The 18,817-nt window shown below is 44.7% G+C and overlaps 2 protein-coding genes across 7 annotated transcripts in view; one reads left to right on the top strand and one right to left on the bottom strand.

The window, feature by feature from the left end:
• The window catches only part of RALGPS2 (Ral GEF with PH domain and SH3 binding motif 2), a 677,704-nt gene that overhangs the window by 406,835 nt on the left and 252,052 nt on the right, over positions 1-18,817 (bottom strand). The gene's annotated exons all lie outside the window — the stretch shown is intronic.
• The window catches only part of ANGPTL1 (angiopoietin like 1), a 122,489-nt gene that overhangs the window by 96,704 nt on the left and 6,968 nt on the right, over positions 1-18,817 (top strand). For all 4 annotated transcript variants that reach the window (XM_030206443.1, XM_030206441.1, XM_030206440.1 and 1 more), the window contains one exon: positions 8,205-8,398. In XM_030206443.1, the coding sequence (XP_030062303.1) occupies positions 8,205-8,398 (194 nt within the window). The remainder of the gene's footprint in view (positions 1-8,204; positions 8,399-18,817) is intronic.

Genomic DNA, 18,817 nt, shown 5'->3' with positions numbered 1-18,817 from the left:
TATTTATTCATGCTTAGAACCTAGCCACAATTTCTGCCATGTACACTATGCCATGCTTAGTTTCTTCAGGCTCTTAATCAGACACACTTATAGGCAACACACTTAGGAAGATCAAACTAATTTAAATCCACATCAAGGATTATTCAGTTTTTGTCTGAATATCCCTACAGCTCACAGATACTATCAAGATGGCAGGTTCCATTTCGCCTTCTTGGTCCCTTGATTGTGAAGTGCCTCAGGGTTCTCCACTCTCCCCCATTTTATTTAACGTAATGATGTCTCCCCTAGGTAGCAGACTGGAATTTGCAGGTTTCAAAACCTTCATATATGCAGATGTCATCACTATTTACTTCCCCTACAGTAAACATATTTCTGAAATCTTACACCAAATAAAACTAAGCCTTGACCTCATGGGATCTTAGGCATCTGAATTTCAGATTGAAACCCAAAAGATACAAAACAAAATTTCTGATCATTACTAACCTGTATGATTCCACTTACTTCAATTCATTTACAATTGATCAAACTTCCTATCCTATAGAATCCACTCTGAAGATTCTTGGTGTTATCATTGATCTTCAGCTCACATTTGAACAACATGTCTCCCAGATCATTTCCAAATCATTCACAACCCTCGAAGCTTAAGCGCATCAGGCCCTACTTTACATCTGAAACCCTTAGCCTACTGGTTCAAGCTCTAGTTCTTTCACAGTTGGATTACTGTCGAGACCGAACCTGTCTTGATGTAGAGGAGCCATGTCCTCGAGAATGGAATTGAGAAGTCAGTTCCTGCCTTGATTCCAACAAAGCTTCCTCCACCAACGTCAAGGGAGTTCCGGCTTGAGTGGCAGCTGACATCGGAGCCACATGTGGCATCAGTGACCACACCGCAGGCTAAGGGCCAAGTGGGGCACCAATGTGAGGCAGGGTAGGCGCAAGCACCTCCGATGCCAATGCACACCATTGCAAAAAACCATTCAGAAGCTCAGAGAGCAAGATCCGGATGCACTCAAGGGCCAACAACAGGAAAGGCTAGGGTGCTGGCTCAGAAGCAGGTTGCAGAACCACTGGGGTAGATACGGGAGCTGGGTCTTGGCTCCTGAGAGACCGACGTATCGGCACCGCCTGTATGGAGGGGGAGTGGTCCTCCCAGTGCCAATGCTTCTCGGGTACAGAATCCTTCGATGCACCTGGAGCTTCCGCCACAATGCATTAAGGGTGATTGATGCAGATGCCCGAAGCTCGCCATCGAGGCTCCTCAGTGCCAACTAGGATTATGTCAAATCCACGTTACCTCAGGGTCGGGTGCGACAATGGACGGTCCAGGGGGCCATGCACAGGAGGCCTCAAGGGAGGTGGAGACCCATCACATCACTGTTCCCAGTGTCTAAGAGTCTAGCAGCAGCCATGCCTACCAATGCTCCATATGCCGGTGCAATGCTCAACATCAATACCGACACCTCCAACCTCGATGCCAATATCGAGGAACCAGACTTGGCTCCAAAAATCCTCTCTCGTTGAGCCTCTCTGGAAACTTGAGTCCTCTTCTTCATATGAAGGCAGAGAACACAGTTAGTCGGACTTTGGTTGGCCCGAGACACTGAAGACACCAAGAATGGGTGTCTTTCCCAGAGACTGTCCAATTGCACCGGGTACAGCACTTAAACCTACTGGGAACCTTCGTGGACATGGAAGGATAAACTTCCTTGGTTAAATTAAACAAAGTGATGGTGACTGAAAAAGGGGCAAGGCACTACAAAAATGAAGGGAAAATTCCCAGCCAAAGTCAAGGTCTAAAAGTGGCCAAATGACCTCGAAGAAGAAAGTAAACTTAAAACTGGGCAAAATAAACTAGAAACTAAAGGAAAATGTTTAAAAAAAAAAAGGGGTTCCACAAACAGTAACACAATAAAGGACAAAAAGAATTGCCAAAACGCACCAAAAAGCTTTTTAGACCAAGCAAAAGTGAGGAGACGGTAAAAAAAAACACACCCTTTCCTCAATGTGGTAGAAAAAGAAGAGAGGAAACCACATTCTCGCAGCAGGTAGGAAGGCACTTGCGCATGCGCAGTAGAGAATGTCTCATGCTCCAAAAAAGCTCTACTCATGCTATTCATAAGTCCTGGGTCGGTGTCACCCAACTGTGAGAATCTATAAGCCTACTTGTCCTTGGAGAATTAGTTATTATTACTATTATTTTAATGTTATTAGAAGTTTATGGATCTAAGTAGCCTGTATTTCTAAGCACTAATTACTGGCTGATAGAGATGCCCTAATTAAATCTGTAGCCTAATAAATGGTTCAAGGGCCCATAAAACAGAGATTAGGCCAAGGATGGGTGGAAGTTGGGGTGCATGAGAAGGAAGTAGAATCTCAACCAAGGCTTCCTGTGCCTGTTAGCTGTGCTTTATACTAATGCTACAAAATAGACCCCTTAAATGCTAGCCTATGGAACTGTAACAAAGATTTAAATGCAGTACTGCAAGGCAGATTTATTATGTGCCCCCCCCAAAAGAAATGCTCAGGGCCGCCAAGAGCCTGAGCTGGGGTCCGGGCTGCTGCCCCCCCCCCCTCCCCACACACACACACAAATACTTTGGCTGGCCAGGATTCCAAGGCCACGTCAGCAGAAGTCTTCCTCCAGTGCTGCTTTTCTTCACTCTGCCACATGGCCTGCCCCTGCACCTGCTTTTCTCTCACATCGCGCATGTTCGGTTTCATGCGAGGCCTGAGTGGAAAAGCAGCCACTTGGAAGGCAATGTGGCAGAGTGAAGATGAGAAGTGCTGGAGGAAGTTCTGTTCTGCTGATGGGGCCTGAGGGGTTATGATGAAAAAAAAAACAGTATGGGCTGTTAATCCTAACAGGACCCGGCACCAGAGTCTCTCTCTCTCTGTCCTGCTCATAATGGGACCTGGGTGATCGCGTCCCGACAGGAGCAGGAGAGAGAAAACTCAGGCACCAGGCCCTCCTTGGAGGCTGGGGAGGACCTGAAGGAGCAGACACAGCAGGCTGGCGGGGGGTCCCCCCCCCCCCCCTAGGGTTACCATATGGCTCCTGAAAAAGGAGGACACATTGATCCAGTCTGGAATTTGCTTCCATTGAAAGACTTGTGCCCGTGATCAAGTTTCTTTCATGGGGTAAATAGTCCCTACTCCACTCATTCAAAAATGCCCATATAGGAGCATCATGCAAAATTGCCCATAATAAGAGCACAAAATACTCCAGAGAACTGAAAAACAGCCAAACACAATCCAAAGGGTTGTGTGGAATGAATGTAAAAAAATGAGGAAAGTGGGAAATACCCTCAGAAACCAAGGCTTCTGCCAAGGTCTAATCAACAAGACACTATTATCTATAAAAGACTTTTGTGCCCGTGATCAAGTTTCTTTCATGGGGTAAATATTCCTTACTCCACTCATTCAAAAATGCCCATATTTATTTATTTATTTGCTGCATTTGTATCCCACATTTTTCCACCTTTAGGAGCATCATGCAAAATTGCCCATAATAGAGCACAACATTTTTTATACAAAAAAGCCCATAATAGAGCACAAATATTAAAGATAACTGAGTAACAAAAACTGTTCAAGCTACAGCCTGGCATACATCAACTTAGCTTAATAAATGCTGGCTTAACAACCCCCCAAGTTCAACTGCTGATTTTCAAAGGGGCCCTATTCGTTTCACCCATAACAGGGCTTCATCAGGAACCACTCAGTTGGATCATACTGACAGGGGTATCGGTCTCAAGCTGACTAAACTTCTCTTACAACCGACAGGTGAAACGAATCGGGCCCCACTGAAAATTTTTTTTATACAAAAAAGCCCATTTACACGCGCAACTTACTAAGTGTATTCTGTAATGTGGTATGTTTAAATTCTAAGTCACATTGTTGAAAGGGGGTATGGTCATGGGCGGGACATGGGCATTTCTAAAATCTATGCACTTTGTTATAGAATATACCCACTCTGTGTCTAATTTAGGCATCGGGATTTATGCCAAGTAAGATATGGCGTAAATGGTCATGACTAAATTTGATTGCATGGAGAGGCGCTAGGCATATTCTATATACTGCACGGCAGTTTAAGCCTATTCTATAAAATATAAGTGTGCTTTAGAGAATACGCCTAGGCGTATTTTTTTTCTGTGCAGAATTTTCAGGCGCCATATATAGAATCTAGCCCTTAGCGCCTAACTTATGGTGCTCCTGGCAAAATTATTTAGTGCTTTATCAGACATGACTGCTCTGCGACAACCAACGAAGCAAGCTAGAACAGGGGGTTTTCAACCCTGTCCTCGGGGCACACCCAGACAGTTGGAGTTTTCACGATATTCCCATTGTAGCCTCACTAACTTATGGAACTTTGTAAATCTATATGCTTTAAAAATAAGCATCTTAGTACCTTTACACGATTTGTGCAAGATGAGGATCTACAATTTTTTAATCTCTTATAAATGAACATAGTTTAAGACAGGGGCATAGCCACGGGTGGGCCTGAATGGGCCTAGGCCCACCCAGTTTGGGCTCAGGCCAACTCAGCAGTGGAGCACCTTCATCAGCACGGCAGCGGAGGGAACAGGCTGAGCTGCCACGATCCTGCATCTATCAGCACGGCAGCGGAGGGAACAGGCTGAGCTGCCACGATCCTGCATCTACCTCCCTCTGTCTCAGCAGCAGCGGTAGCGATTCATACATGCTGCCTCCTGCTTCTAACCCGGAAGCGTCTCCTCTGCCGCGTCCCACCCCAACAGAAACAGGAAGTTGTGATAATGGGGGCGGGACGCGACAGAGGAGACGCTTCCGGGTTAGAAGCAGGAGGCAGCATGTATGAATCACTATCGCTGCTGCTGAGATAGAGGGAGGTAGATGCAGGATCATGGCGGCGGTAGGCAGCGTCTGGGAAGCGCTGCTGTGAGAGAGAGGGAGGCAGATGCAGGATGGATCGTGGCGACGGTAGGCAGAGTCTCGGAAGCGCTGCCGCTGAGAGAAAGGGAGGCAGATGCAGGATCGGAGCTTAGCCTGCTTCCTCCAATACCGGGGCTGTTAAGGGTGGTGCCCCATTGAAGCGAGAGGGAGAGTTGGGGGGAGGTCTCTTTCCAAAAGATAGATGCTGCATGGGGGGCATGAGGTGGAGAGGGGCAAGAGAGAGAGAATTGTGGGACATAGAGTAGCGAGGGGTAAGAAAGGAAAAAATCTTGCATGGGGAGGGGAGAGGGACGAGGGAGAAATGTTGGACACAGGGGTAGTGGGAAGGGAGAGATGGTAAATGTTGGACAGGGGGTGGTGAGGAGGGGAAGATAGTGAAAAATTGGACATGATGGTGGAGGGCAGGAACAGATGCTGTAAGGGGAAGCGAGAGATGTTGGATGGGGCACAAGGGAGGGGGAGAGGCAGAAATGTTGGACATGGCAGTGGAAGGGAAGAAGAGAGAAAATGCTGCATGGGGGGAGGGGGGAAGAGAAGTGTTGGACCCATGGCACAAGAGAGGGAGAAATGGTAGAAAGTGGGAGAGAGGGAGATATATTGGACCTGGGGGTGAATGAGAGGGAGAGAGAAACACAGGAGGTGGAGAGGGGAGAAAGGAGGAGATGTTGGATTCAGGAGCAGAAGGGTGATGGAGAGATGCCGGACAGTGGGAGTGAGGGAAGAGAGAGAGGGAGAAATGTTGGAACATGGGGGAGAGGGCAGGGGGGGAAGAGAGAAGGGGCAGAGAGATGTAAGGTTACAAGAGTGGGGTGGGGAGAAAGAGAGAACAGATGCTGGGCTAGAAGGGTAGAGGGAAGGAAGATGGTGGAACCATGTGGGAGAGGCCAGGAGGGAGAGGAAGAGGGTGGCAAGGAAATGAATGAATGAATAACTAAATAACTAAATAAATAAAAAGATAGTGATTACAGAGGATAGAAATATGGTAATGAAAGGGAATGGAGGGCTGAGGAAGAAGTGAGATGGGGAAATGGAAAAGCTAGTGGGTGAGAGAAGAAGATGAAAATCTGATAAGTAGCTGTAAACTAAAAAAGAGGAGAACAGTGAGGGTGAAATTTGAGTTGACAGCAAGGCAGAAAGAAGAAAAAAGAGAGGAAAGAGCTAAAAATAAGAACAGTCAATATGTCAGAAGCAGGTGTAGTGAAGGTAAAAGAAGACAAATGGACAGCAGCCGCTTGAAAGAGAATTAGAAAACGACAGACAGGAAAGCCGAAAAGAAACTGCAACCAACATGATGGAAAAATACAATGTACAGACCACAAAAAGGTAGAAAAAAGCAATGTATTTTGAATGTTTTAAATGGAATATGTTGGCTTTGGGAAATCTACAAAGCAAATGTGTTTGTATCGTGTTGAGGAGAAAGGAAATCCATTTCTATTTTTATTTCTCCAGTGTTGCAGTACATGCTAAGTTTAACTTTTGGGGGTTCTGAGTTCAATTTTTGTCTAAATATTTTTACTTCTGTTATGTGATCCCCTGTTCTGTATTTGGCAGGTGGGGAAATGGAGGGAAGGCAGGGAGGAGAGGGGATCAGGGAGGGAGCCCTAGCATGTCTAACACCAGTTCTGACCCTTGCTGTATAGCTGGTAGGGATCCTAAGCCTCCCCAGCTGAGGGCTTCCTCCAAAGATGGCCAGAACTTCCTTCTACCAAGCTCTGCAGTCAGTGACAGCATGCTTGAGTCACCGACAGCTAAGCATGCATAGGGTGCTGGCATCAGTGGCTTACGGATGTTGCTGCTGCCTGCCAAGTTTGGTAAAAGAGAGTTCTGGCCACCTTCAGAGAAATTATTCAGCTGACAGAGCTTGAGGATCCTTATTAGCTAATGTATTTATATTTTGCGGTAGGGCAGGACAGAGAAAATATTGTGCCCACCCACTTTGGGCTCAGGCCCATCCAAAATTGGCTGTCTGACTACGCCACTGGTTTAAGAAGCACAATTTCCAATATATTCAAGAAATTCACTATTTGCATGGTATAGACAAGCAGAGCTGAAAGAAGGTTATACCAATCTGAACAGACTGAGGAAAAATTGCCAAAGAGGTTAATCTCTGAACCATATAGCAATATATAAGAGAGAGAATTTGAAAGGTTAAGCTACATGATGGCATGGGGAAAAGACTGAGGAGAATGATTATTGGAAAAGCAACAGAGAGGTATATAGAAAGCCGTGGACAAACCCTCAATATTAGTAGTGATAAAGAAGAACAGCCATAAACTCCTATACAGATGGTACTTGACACCAGTTGAACAAAACAAGCTGTTTCTAGTGGTTTCAACAAGATATTGGAGAGACCGCAGTTAGCGCAGCGGACTTTGATCCTGGGGAACTGAGTTCTATTCTCACTGCAGCTCCTTGTGACTCTGGACAAGTCACTTAACCCTCCATTGCCCCTGGTACAAAATAAGTACCTGAATATATTTAAACCACTTTGAATGTAGTTGCAAAAACCTCAGAAAGGCAGTATATAAGTCCCATTTCCCTTTCATTGTGCATATCCTGAAAACCTGAATGGCAAGGGGGTACTCCAGGACAGACTTGGGAAACACATTTGTTAATTATATAAAATCAGCATATTACAGTCAGATTTTAATCACAACAAAACTTGACTTTCTCTCAATTTATCTGTCAGCTTCATGAGATGTCAGTCTTCAGCTTTAATATAAATGTGTCAGAAACGTGAAACATTCATTAATTTGATGCTACCAGAATCAGGTGGAAACATTAGGTCTGACCTTTCACTTTTGTGCCTACTAGGCTTTTGCAGACTAGATCAATAAACCTCCACATGCACACTTCTCTATTTTTTTTTTGTTACATTTGTACCCCGCGCTTTCCCACTCATGGCAGGCTCAATGCGGCTTACATATACAGGTACTTATTTGAACCTGGGGCAATGGAGGGTTAAGTGACTTGCCCAGAGTCACAAGGAGCTGCCTGTCCCTGAAGTGGGAATCGAACTCAGTTCCCCAGTTCCCCAGGACCAGAGTCCACCACCCTAACCACTAGGCCACTCCTCCAAATTATCATAGAGCTGTTTAATCACTTTCACTCAGGCCAGCAAGTAGATTTTCCCAAATTGAAAGAGGGTATTTTGGCCAACATTATCTTTTAGCTATGATGAACATTCTTTTTGTAGTGTTCAAAATATGCAATATCCATTTAGTATATATAGAATATTTATGCAACACTGGCTATTTTTCAATCCTTTCAAACAGGCCCATTTAGAGATTGTAAGCAAGCAAAAGAAGCTGGACATGCCAACAGTGGGATATACTTGATTAAACCTGATAACAGCAATGGGCCAATGCAAGTTTGGTGTGAAAACAACCTAGATCCTGGAGGCTGGGCAGTTATTCAAAAAAGAACTGATGGATCCATAAATTTCTTCAGGAACTGGGAAAATTATAAGGTAAGCAATATATAAACATTTCCCATAGCTACAATGGTCAATCTCGAACACAATCAATTAGTGTTTTCACATGTACCGTAAAATATTATTTTAAATCTAAGTCATTAAAAAAATTGAGTAGTGTACATGCAAACTAAGTATGTTTACACACCTGTTTGAAAGCTATTTCAAATAGAAAACTATATTAGCTTTCCTTCAGCAATAGAATTATGTCATATGGGTGCTCTTGATTAGAATTATTTTTTATTAAACAAAATTGTTATTTTCATAAATATGAAAGCAAAGCAAATTATATGTGTGTGTGTGTGTGTTCGTGCTGCCTGTAACGCTGTACCCATCTCCTGTCCGAACGTTAGCGTGCTTCATCACAAGCAGCACTGACCAACCACACGATAGCAGCACGAGGCACACCAATGGACTCAAAGAATAGCGCAACCGGCGTGCCCGGATACAGATTCACACAGAACTTCACCGAAGCAGAAAGACAACAGGCCTCAAGACTGCCGGTATTGCCGGGAAACCCCCCTCAGAGACACATGCGGCACCCCACGCAGCCAACGTCCAAAACCTCAACACTGCCGTTACCGGCGCTGGCGAAAACCACCTCAGATAACTTATGCCGCACCCCCACCCTCAGTCCGCACCCAACGTCGCCATAATAAAAACTGCCAGTACTGCCGCTGCTACCACCCCCCTGCAAGCCACTCGCCACCTCCCTCACAACTCCCCTCCCAGACACACAACACATGCTCCCAGCTCACCAGCAACGCTCGCCCCTCCTCCCACACACACAAAAACTCTATCAGAAAGACACACCAAAACGCAACAACATGGTCCGAAGGATACATCAGCCTCGCAACGGAAAAAAACAAACCACAGCCACACCGTCCCAGTTTGCCAACCAAGACCCCCCCCACCCCCCAATAAGGGAGGAGGGGGGGAAAGGAGGAGGGAGGAAGGGGGGAGGGGGAGGGAGAAGAGGGGGTGGGGAAGGGAGGAAGGGGAGGGAGAAGAGGGGGGGGGGAAGGGGCCCTGTAACATTGTTAGCGCCAGTTTCCTTTCTGTTTGAAACGGGTTTCTTTTACTAGTATATATATATATATATATTCACAAGGCCTCCAGAGATAAGATCATGTTTCTTTATTTTTGCAACAAGGTAATATACAACAAGTCCATGAAAACTACCTCACAACTGGAGGCAGTTCCAATCACAATTCTAAAGACAGGAAACAATAGGAAAAGGGAAGAAAAAGAGCTCTATCCTAGGACAATATCCCCCGGGTTCTATAAATGGTAACTAATACTGCACATGCAAACCACCACATGTAGCCAATTTGTGCACGCAACATAATTGCTTAACAAGCTAAACAGCACATGTAAACCACCGCATGTAGCCGATTTGTGCACGCAACATAATTGCTTAACAAGCTAAACAGCACCAATAATTGTCCACTAAAAAGCAATTATCGGCACCAATTGGCACTAATTAGAATTTACGTATGCAATTTTCTAAGCATATTCTATAAATTGGTACATGTAAATTCTAATGTGCAGGTCGCAACAGCAGGCGTGGCCATGGGAGGGGCATAGGCGGGTTGTGGGTATTCCTAAAAATTAAGAACATAATAGCAGCCAAACTGGGTCAGACCAATAGTCCATCTAGCCCAGTATCCTGCTTCTAACAGTAGGCAATGCAGGTCACATGTACCTGGCAGAAACCCAATTAGCAGTAACATTCCATGCTAGCAATCCTAGGGCAAGCAGTGGCTTCCCTCAAGTCTATCTCAATAACAGACTATAGACTTTTCCTCCAGGAACTTGTCCAAACCTTTTTTAAACCCAGATATGCTAACCACTGTTACCACATCTTCCAGCGATGAGGTCCAGAGCTTAACTATTCGTAGAATGAAAAAATATTTTCTCCTATTTGTTTTAAAAAATATTTTCATGTAATTTCAATGAGTGTCCTCTGGTCTTTGTACTTTTTGAAACAATGAAAAATTGATTCACTTTTACCCACTCTACACCACTCAGGATTTCGTAGACCTCAATCATTCCAACCCCCCCCCCCCCCCCCCCCCCCCAGCTGACGAGCCCTAACCTGCTTAGTATTTCTCATATGAGAGAAGTTACATCCTCTATCATTTTGGTTGCTCTTCTTTGAACCTTTTCTAATTCCGCTATATCTTTTTTGAGATACAGTGACCAGGAATTGAACGCAATACAAGGTGAGATCACACCATGGAATGATAGAGGCATTATAATATTCTTAGTCTTATTTACCATCCCTTTCCTAAACAATTCCTAGCATCCTGTTTGCTTTTTTTTGCTGCCATTGCATACTGGGCAGAAGATTTCAGCATATTGTCTACAGTGACACCTAGGCCTTTTTCCAGATCATTAATAAATACGTTAAATAGCACCGGTGCCAGTACAGATCCCTGCATAGATCACTATATATTAGAAGGGACACTAATAACACATATGAATTCCAAGCTGTGTCCAACTCCTATCTTCTGTCTTACTTGTAGCAATATCTTTACTTAATCTCACTTCAAAAATAATTCAAACTTGCAGCATAGTAAAGTAGAAAACTTATTTATTTCTTATATAATTTATTTCAACATTATTCATAGTATGTGCTGTATGATCCAATGGTTCACCAATATTCTTCAATCATTGACATGAAAAACACTTTTCTTCTTCTGTAGAAAAACTTTCTTAAAATTGTAAAACTACTTCAATATATGCTTGATTACATTTTTCTCACACATATCTCAGAACACGGATGCCACCACCAACATGCGGCATGTTTTACAAGTGCTGCCTCAGGGTGTGGTCCAGTATAACTACAAAGTAAAATCATAAATCAATACTTCACATTACTATGCCTAACATTATACATAAAAACATTCATATTCAATGATCATTCATACCTTAATCCATATTGAGTGTACGCACTGCCTCAATGTCTGACTCATAACGTTCCTTAGTCACTGACACTGTGCGTGCTTTAAATTGATTCACCTGACCCATTTCCTCCAATAAAAGACCACTCAACAACTAACATCACCCCATGTTTTTACAAGACTGCAGCCCAATCTATTTCAGCATTCAGACCCCCCAGGAGGAAGAAGATAGAGATGGGTTGAGGAGGGAGGAGACATAGATGACTTGCTAAATTACAAAGAGCAATGGTGGATATTTTCATTAAATATAGTGTCCCCGAGGGGTCTGAAATTCGGACTCTGACTGGTGAAATACATTGGGCTGCGGCCATGTAAAAACATGGGGTGATGTTATTGACCGGTCTTCATTGGAGGAAATGGGTCAGGTGATTCGATTTAAAGCACGCACAACAGAATGAAGGCATAGAACAGTACAAAAAGAAGTGCAGTATGAATCATCCAAGTCAGCAGAAGAGAGGCAAAAGGTGCAACAGTGGCATGAAGACCACACAGTACTGAGAGAGGCGGAAAAGCAGCACTAATAGTGGTGCTACAGAGATACCATCATAGAGAGCAGCAGAGAAGAGCAGCATATGGCATTCACAAGGGAGGGGCATGGGCAGGGCTCACATTTACACATTTCTGTAATTTAGGCATATAAATGTTGCATTTAGGTGCTCCCGTTTTTGCTAGCCATAGTCCTGTCGCTAAATGTGCACACCTACATTCAGGCACCACAATGCTAACATGCTAGACTTCTATAAGAAATCATATGCAAAAGTATTCTTATAGAATAGGCTCACTGCCCGCAGCAAGCAAGCATCTAAATTGTGGCGCCCATTGATAGACTTGCCCTCACAGAATGTAGACAATGGGGTTTTAGTAGAACTCTATACTCATTCCTCCTCCTACTCGCATGGAAACTGAGGCAACCAAACAAAACAGGATCTGTCTTTAGAAACACTAGCTTTTCCACCAACTCTGGTACTAACTGAACAATGAGGCACAATGCTCCCTGTAATAGAGAATATGTGTTCATTGGGCAAGTTGGCTGGTAAGCAAGAAAGAAAATGTTGGGCAATCCTAGCCGGGTCTGGCTAGACTGCCAGCTTGTGTGCCCAATGTGGCAAAGGATCACTCACAAGGTGAGTCTGGCGCCAATGACATCACAAAATCACTTGCGAGACTCTGTATGGGACCAAACATTATCAGGTTTTCTATGGGACTATTTGTAGAAGTCCTTTTTACTGTTTTGGAATAAGATTAGCAGTTACGGAATTGGTTCCCACAGATATATTTTGGACTCCTGATGCAGGCCATAAGGCCAAAACATAGCCCGTGTTGATTTAGACTTTTTAATGAGTTACACCTATATATCATTTGGCAATACACATACAGAATCACGGGCACTGTGACGTCAATAGCATGCAGTAGCATCACTCACGATAACGTTACGTCAACCGCATTCATCGGCTGGGAACTATATTACGCCAGCACAGAGGCTCACATTCAAGTTCGTTTACTTTTGAGTGGACAGGCAGTGATGATTACCTTGGTGATAAGCAGCTATACATTTTAAGGTAAGACTCTCAGGGAACATCCTGCACTAGGATGTTTTCACTGTATATTTTCTGGGCTAGAACTATTCAATTGGTGTTTGATATTGTTGACTACTTTGCTGACTACTGTGTCACTTTCCCACCATATTTCAGCGGTTTATCCTTGTGTTTTACTTTATTCAATTATTTGTATTAATCCAAATAGCAAAAGAGGCTAGTTGGTACAGCTTTAATACCTACTTGGCTTGGTTTCACCCAATTTAGCCTTTTGTGGTGTATACCACCCATTTTACATTATAACTCAACTGCAAGAAAGCCTGGTCTCTATGATCCATTGGCCAACACCAGTCTATCATCCAAGATATGAGACTCATAGGCTTATTTTCGAAAGAGAAGGGCTCCCATCTTTCGGCACAAATCGGGAGATGGGCGTCCTTCTCACAGGATCGCCCAAATTGGCATAATCAAAAGCCAATTTTGGGCGTCCCCAACTGCTTTCCGTCACGGGGACAACCAAAGTTCCTGGGGGCGTGTCGGAAGCGTAACGAAGGCGGGACTTGGGCATGCCTAACACATGGGCGTCCTCGACACATAATGGAAAAAAGGACGTCCCTGACTAGCACTTGGCCGAGTTTACTTGGTCTCTTTTTTCTTATAACCAAGCCTCAAAAAGGTGCCCAAACTGACCAGATGACCACTGGTCACTAACCTCACCCTCAAAAAACATCTTTAAAAATATTTTGTGCCAGCCTCAAATGTCATACTCAGGTCCCTCGCAGCAGTATGCAGATCCCTGGAGCAGTTTTAGTGGGTGCAGTGCCCTTCAGGCAGGCGGACCCAGGCCCATCCCCCCCACCTGTTACACTTGTGGTGGTAAATGTGAGCCCTTCAAAATCCACAAGAAACCCACTGTACCCACATCTAGGTGCCTCCCTTCACCCATAAGGGCTATGGTACTGGTGTACAGTTGTGGGTAGTGGGTTTTTTTTTTGGGGGGGGGGGCTCAGCACACAAGGTAAGGGAGCTATGCACGGAAGCAATTTGTGAAGTCCACTGAAGTGCCCCCTAGGGTGCCCGGTTGATGTCCTGGCATGTCAGGGGGACCAGTGCACTACAAATGCTGGCTCCTCCCACTACCAAATGGCTTGGATTTGTTCGTTTCTGAGATGGGCGTCCTCGGTTTCCATTATCGCTGAAAATCAGAAATGGTCAAGGACGACCGTCTCTAAGGTCGACCGAAATTTCAGGATTTGGATGTCCCCGACCGTATTATCGAAACGAAAGATGGACGTCCATCTTGTTTCGATAATAAGGGTTTCCCCACTCCTTCACGGGGCCATCCTGCGAGGACGTTCCCAGGAACACTTGGGCGTCCCTTTTGATTATGCCCCTCTCAGTCTCACGAATCTGGGCCCCCCACCCTACGCAGTGTTCTGTAAGCCACATTTCTTCCATCCACCAGACAAAAGTGAAACCATATTGGGTGCAGATCATTTCTCAGGATCTTCAAATAGTTTTGAAGATGGCAATACTTTTTAAAGCCCTAATCAAATAGTGCTGCAATACATTAGTGCTCTTGTTACTCTGCCACTCTCATAGTACCTTGGGCTGTTCATAAGAATGTGTCATTTTACATCTCTTTTGGTGCCTTTGGCTTTTCATGCCACTCTGTTTGTCCATCTCATAGTGCCCTGGGGTCCTCTTGCCACTGTTGGTACAACCTTTGTTCCTTTCACAGTGCCTGGGGTATTGATAGCACTGTTCAGCCATCTTGCCCCATTTACGCCATGCTATGTTCATAAATCTCTTTGTACCACTTTGCCTCAGTCTTGGTGTGCTGTTGTCAATGTGGCTGGTGCCTGCACACAAGTTTCAACAAACATGGATGAAAATCCCAATGCTAGAGTCAACAAGGAAGAACTACTTCCCACAATTACTTTTAGGAAAAGCAAAATGAATAAAACAGTAATGGACAAACAAAAAAAAACCTGATGCACAACCCTACCACTAAGTTCTTAATGAACATCTAAACAAGCTCTGAGATCAAGTAACATAGTACACCTATGAATATAACTTGCAGATTAAATCTTTATAGAATCACTACATGGTAAAATATACAGATTAAACTGAAACCTGTCTTGAAAACCAGCCAGCATGGATTGCTCCTTCACCAGAAAATGCTTTATACATGCATTCTACATATTTAGTCATTCTAAAGGAAACCTCAATCCATTCCTAGAATACAAAACAAAGAGAATGTTTAGAGCTGACAATCTTAACGTGTCTGAGGTTGTTTTTTGCCCAGTGAAGAAACCACCAGCAATGCCAGGTTGTTTCATCCTCAATAAGCTTAGCATTATTTTAAAGTTAGAAAAGATTTACTGTCAAAACAATCTCCTTAAAAGAATACACAATAGTTTAACAATCATTTTAAACATATACATCAAAATAGCATAGGACCAATAAGGGCAAAAAATATCATTTTAAATCTATCACCACTAAAAAGAAATACATTTCTGATACCTTACTTTCATGTAAGTACATAAGCATCGCCATGCTGGGACAGACCAAGGGTCCATCGAGCCCAGCACCCTGTCACCGACAGTGGCTAAAAGAACAAGCAATTTGTCCCGCCCATCCTAGAACTACTGTTTTCCCTCGTCCATTCAATAACATTCTATGGCTTTTTCCTCCAGGAAGCCGTCCAACCCTTTTTTGAAGTCCGCTAAGTTAACCGCCTTAACCACCTTTTCCGGCAGCGAATTCCAGAGTTTAACTATGCGTTGAGTGAAGAAATATTTCCTCCGATTCGTTTTAAATTTACCACACTGCAGCTTCATCGCATGCCCCCTTGTCCTAGTATTTTTGGAAAGCGTAAACAGGACACTCTACATCAACCCGTTCCATTCCACTCATTACCTTATAGACCTCTATCATGTCTCCCCTCAGCCGCCTTTTCTCCAAGCTGAAGAGCCCCAGCCTCTTCAGCCTATCTTGATAGGGAAGTCGTCCCATCCCCTGTATCATCTTTGTCGCCCTTCTCTGCACCTTTTCCAATTCCACTATGTCTTTTTTGAGGTGCAGCGACCAGAATTGAACACAATACTCGAGGTGCGGTCGCACCATGGAGAGATACAACAGCAGAATAATATTCTTATTTTTGTTTTCCATCCCTTTCCTAATGATACCCAACATTCTATTTTCTCTATGTAACTTAAGGCTTAGTTAACAAACTCATTGATGTTAGTATATATCAGATCTGTTGAGAACCATAAACCCAATGGTCAAAATGGTTTCCATTAACTTCTATGAAATGTATTATGATGCACAGTGTCAGAAAACAGCATGTGACAGAAGCACTATACTGAAAAGCAGAACCTACAGTATAGAGTCAGACATTTTAAACATGAAATTCTATTAAAAGGGCTCTGCCGGAGTGGTGCTGGTGTAGTAGATTTAAGGGTAGAAACATGAAACAAACCTGAACAACTCAAACAATGAGGAGAGCTCTTTTATTAGAAAACTATTTTTCTTCAAGAGTGTACAATCTACTTAAGCATTTTAAACCAAACAGAAAATGTCTATAATGGTTGAAATCTTCCTCTGACAAGAGATACAACTCACCCTTTCCTGGCCAATGGGTACAAACAAGTGGTTTGGTAAGAGCTTTTACAGGTTCAGAATTACTCTGGCTGAAGAACAAACTATCTTTAGTAAAAAAAAAAAAAAAAACAGTAGAAGTGTTGCAATAGTACCACACAAACTTTACACTGGTTATACTGTGAAGAAACCTTTTTGGGGGCAATACTGAGTGCATGGCTGTGAACATGCTTTTTAAATGCTGGTCACCATGGGCTTTTCTATACTTAGATATTTTGTTTCAGGCCATATCCAGATACTGATGCTGGATATCCAGGTAGGCAGAGGCTGCTGGCATTTATCTGGGTACCTGTGATATTCAGACCAGTGCCTGGCTAAATGACCAGATAAAGTTAGCACAGCCTATAACTTAATCCAGAAGTTAGTTACCCAGTTAGGGAACTGAAAATCAGCACTAACCAGGTAACTCCTGGCTCCAAACCGACTCCATCCCTAGACTGCCCCAACACTAACCGGATAGTGCAACAGCATATTTCACAGATTTTTAGCAGGCCTTTCCAGTTATGTGCCACTAGGATCATTCAGGGACCCTTTTACTAAGCCGCTGTAAAACGTGGCCTGCGGCAGTGTAGGTGCATGTATTAGGTGCGCGTCGGGCCACTTTTTACCGCGTCTGCAAAAAAGGTTTTTTTTTTTAATGTGACGGGAAAAGGGCATGCGGTAAAACTGAAACCAACGCGCGTCTAAAACCGGCCTTAGCTCTCAATGCCACCCATTGATCTAGCAATAAGGACTCACGCACTACACGCATGGTGACCAGTCAGCGTGCGCCAACTGCCAATTACCGCTGGAAATGGTGCGCGTGGGAGGAATGCGACCCTCAGGGGGAGGAATGCTGGCTTTGGCCTAACCCCTGGTAAGCCTTCCTCAGCTGAGAGGTGCCCAGCTCTACCACCAGCTGCCTTTCAGGTGCTGTGGAGGACTTGCAGCTCATCTGCATATCCTTTACAGCCTTCTCCGGGGTGACTCCCAGGTCCACTCCAATCCACTCAGGGCCTCCGCTCTAGGTGCCCAGTGCTCCCACCAGGTGCTGTGGAGGACTTGCAGCCCTTCTGCATTTCCTCACAGCTGTATCCGGGGTGACTCCCAGGTCCACTCCGATCCACTCAGGGCCTCTGCTCTAGGTGCCTCTTTACATCTATTTTTCTCCCAGTTACTACTTATGGCTCCAGTACAATTTTTCTTCTTGGCACGGTCCCTTCCTAATTTGTTTCTCCATCTTAAACCACTGTACACTGCAGGAACACAATTTCCACCATCTGTATTCGTCATCTCACCATCTCTATTTTCCTCTTCCTTTCAGCTCTCAACCTTAAACATTTCCTTCCTTCTATTCATCCATCTCCTTTCCATCTGAGTACATCTCGCCTTCGTCGCTGTCGTCGTACCTCTCCTACTCTTCTTCGTACTCTCTTACTCCTTCTCCTGCTCTCCGCTGGGGACATTAATCCCAATCCTGGTCCTCCACACCTGTCCTCGTCCTATCCATGCAAACGATTCCGGGATGTCTCCAATCTCATCTCTATTCCCCTCACCTCCCCTTCTCGTGTGCCCTGTGGAATGCCTGCTCGGTCTGCAACAAACTTTCCTTCACCCATGATCTCTTCATCTCCCTTGCCCTTCAACTGCTCGCCCTAACTGAAACCTGGCTCACTCCTGACGACTCTGCGTCAGTCGCGGCCCTATGCCATGGAGGTTATCTTTTCTCCCACGCTCCCTGCCCAGTTGGCCGTGGAGGTGGCATCGGGTTTCTACTTTCGCCATCCTGTAGTTTTCAACCCCTCCTCCTACCGCAATCTCACTGCTTCTCATCCTTTGAAGTTCACTCCATCCGTCTATTCTACCCGCTGCCACTCAGAGTTGCAGTCATTTACCGCCCCCCCGATAAGTCCCTCTCTTCCTTCCTTACCGACTTCAATGCCTGGCTCTCCGTTTTTCTTGAACCCTCATCTCCGTCCCTCATTCTTGGAGACTTTAACATACACACTGACGACCCATCCGACTCTTACGCTTCTCAGTTCCTCACTCTGACATCCTCCTTCAACCTCCAGCTGAGCTCCACCACCCCTACTCACCAAATTGGCCATTGTCTTGACCTCGTCCTCTCCTCTACCTGCTCACCCTCCAAATTCTGCACCTCAGCTCTTCCTCTCTCCGATCATCACCTGATCACCTTCACACTTCCCCTCCCCCTCAGTCCCGCCCAACACTAACCACTACTTTCAGGAATCTCCAGGCTCTTGACCCTCCCA

This window comes from Microcaecilia unicolor, chromosome 6 (assembly GCF_901765095.1).
Source record: "Microcaecilia unicolor chromosome 6, aMicUni1.1, whole genome shotgun sequence".
NCBI lineage: Eukaryota > Metazoa > Chordata > Amphibia > Gymnophiona > Siphonopidae > Microcaecilia > Microcaecilia unicolor.
The sequence above is the reverse complement of the archived record's forward strand: the minus strand, read 5'-3'. Positions and strand labels throughout refer to the sequence as shown.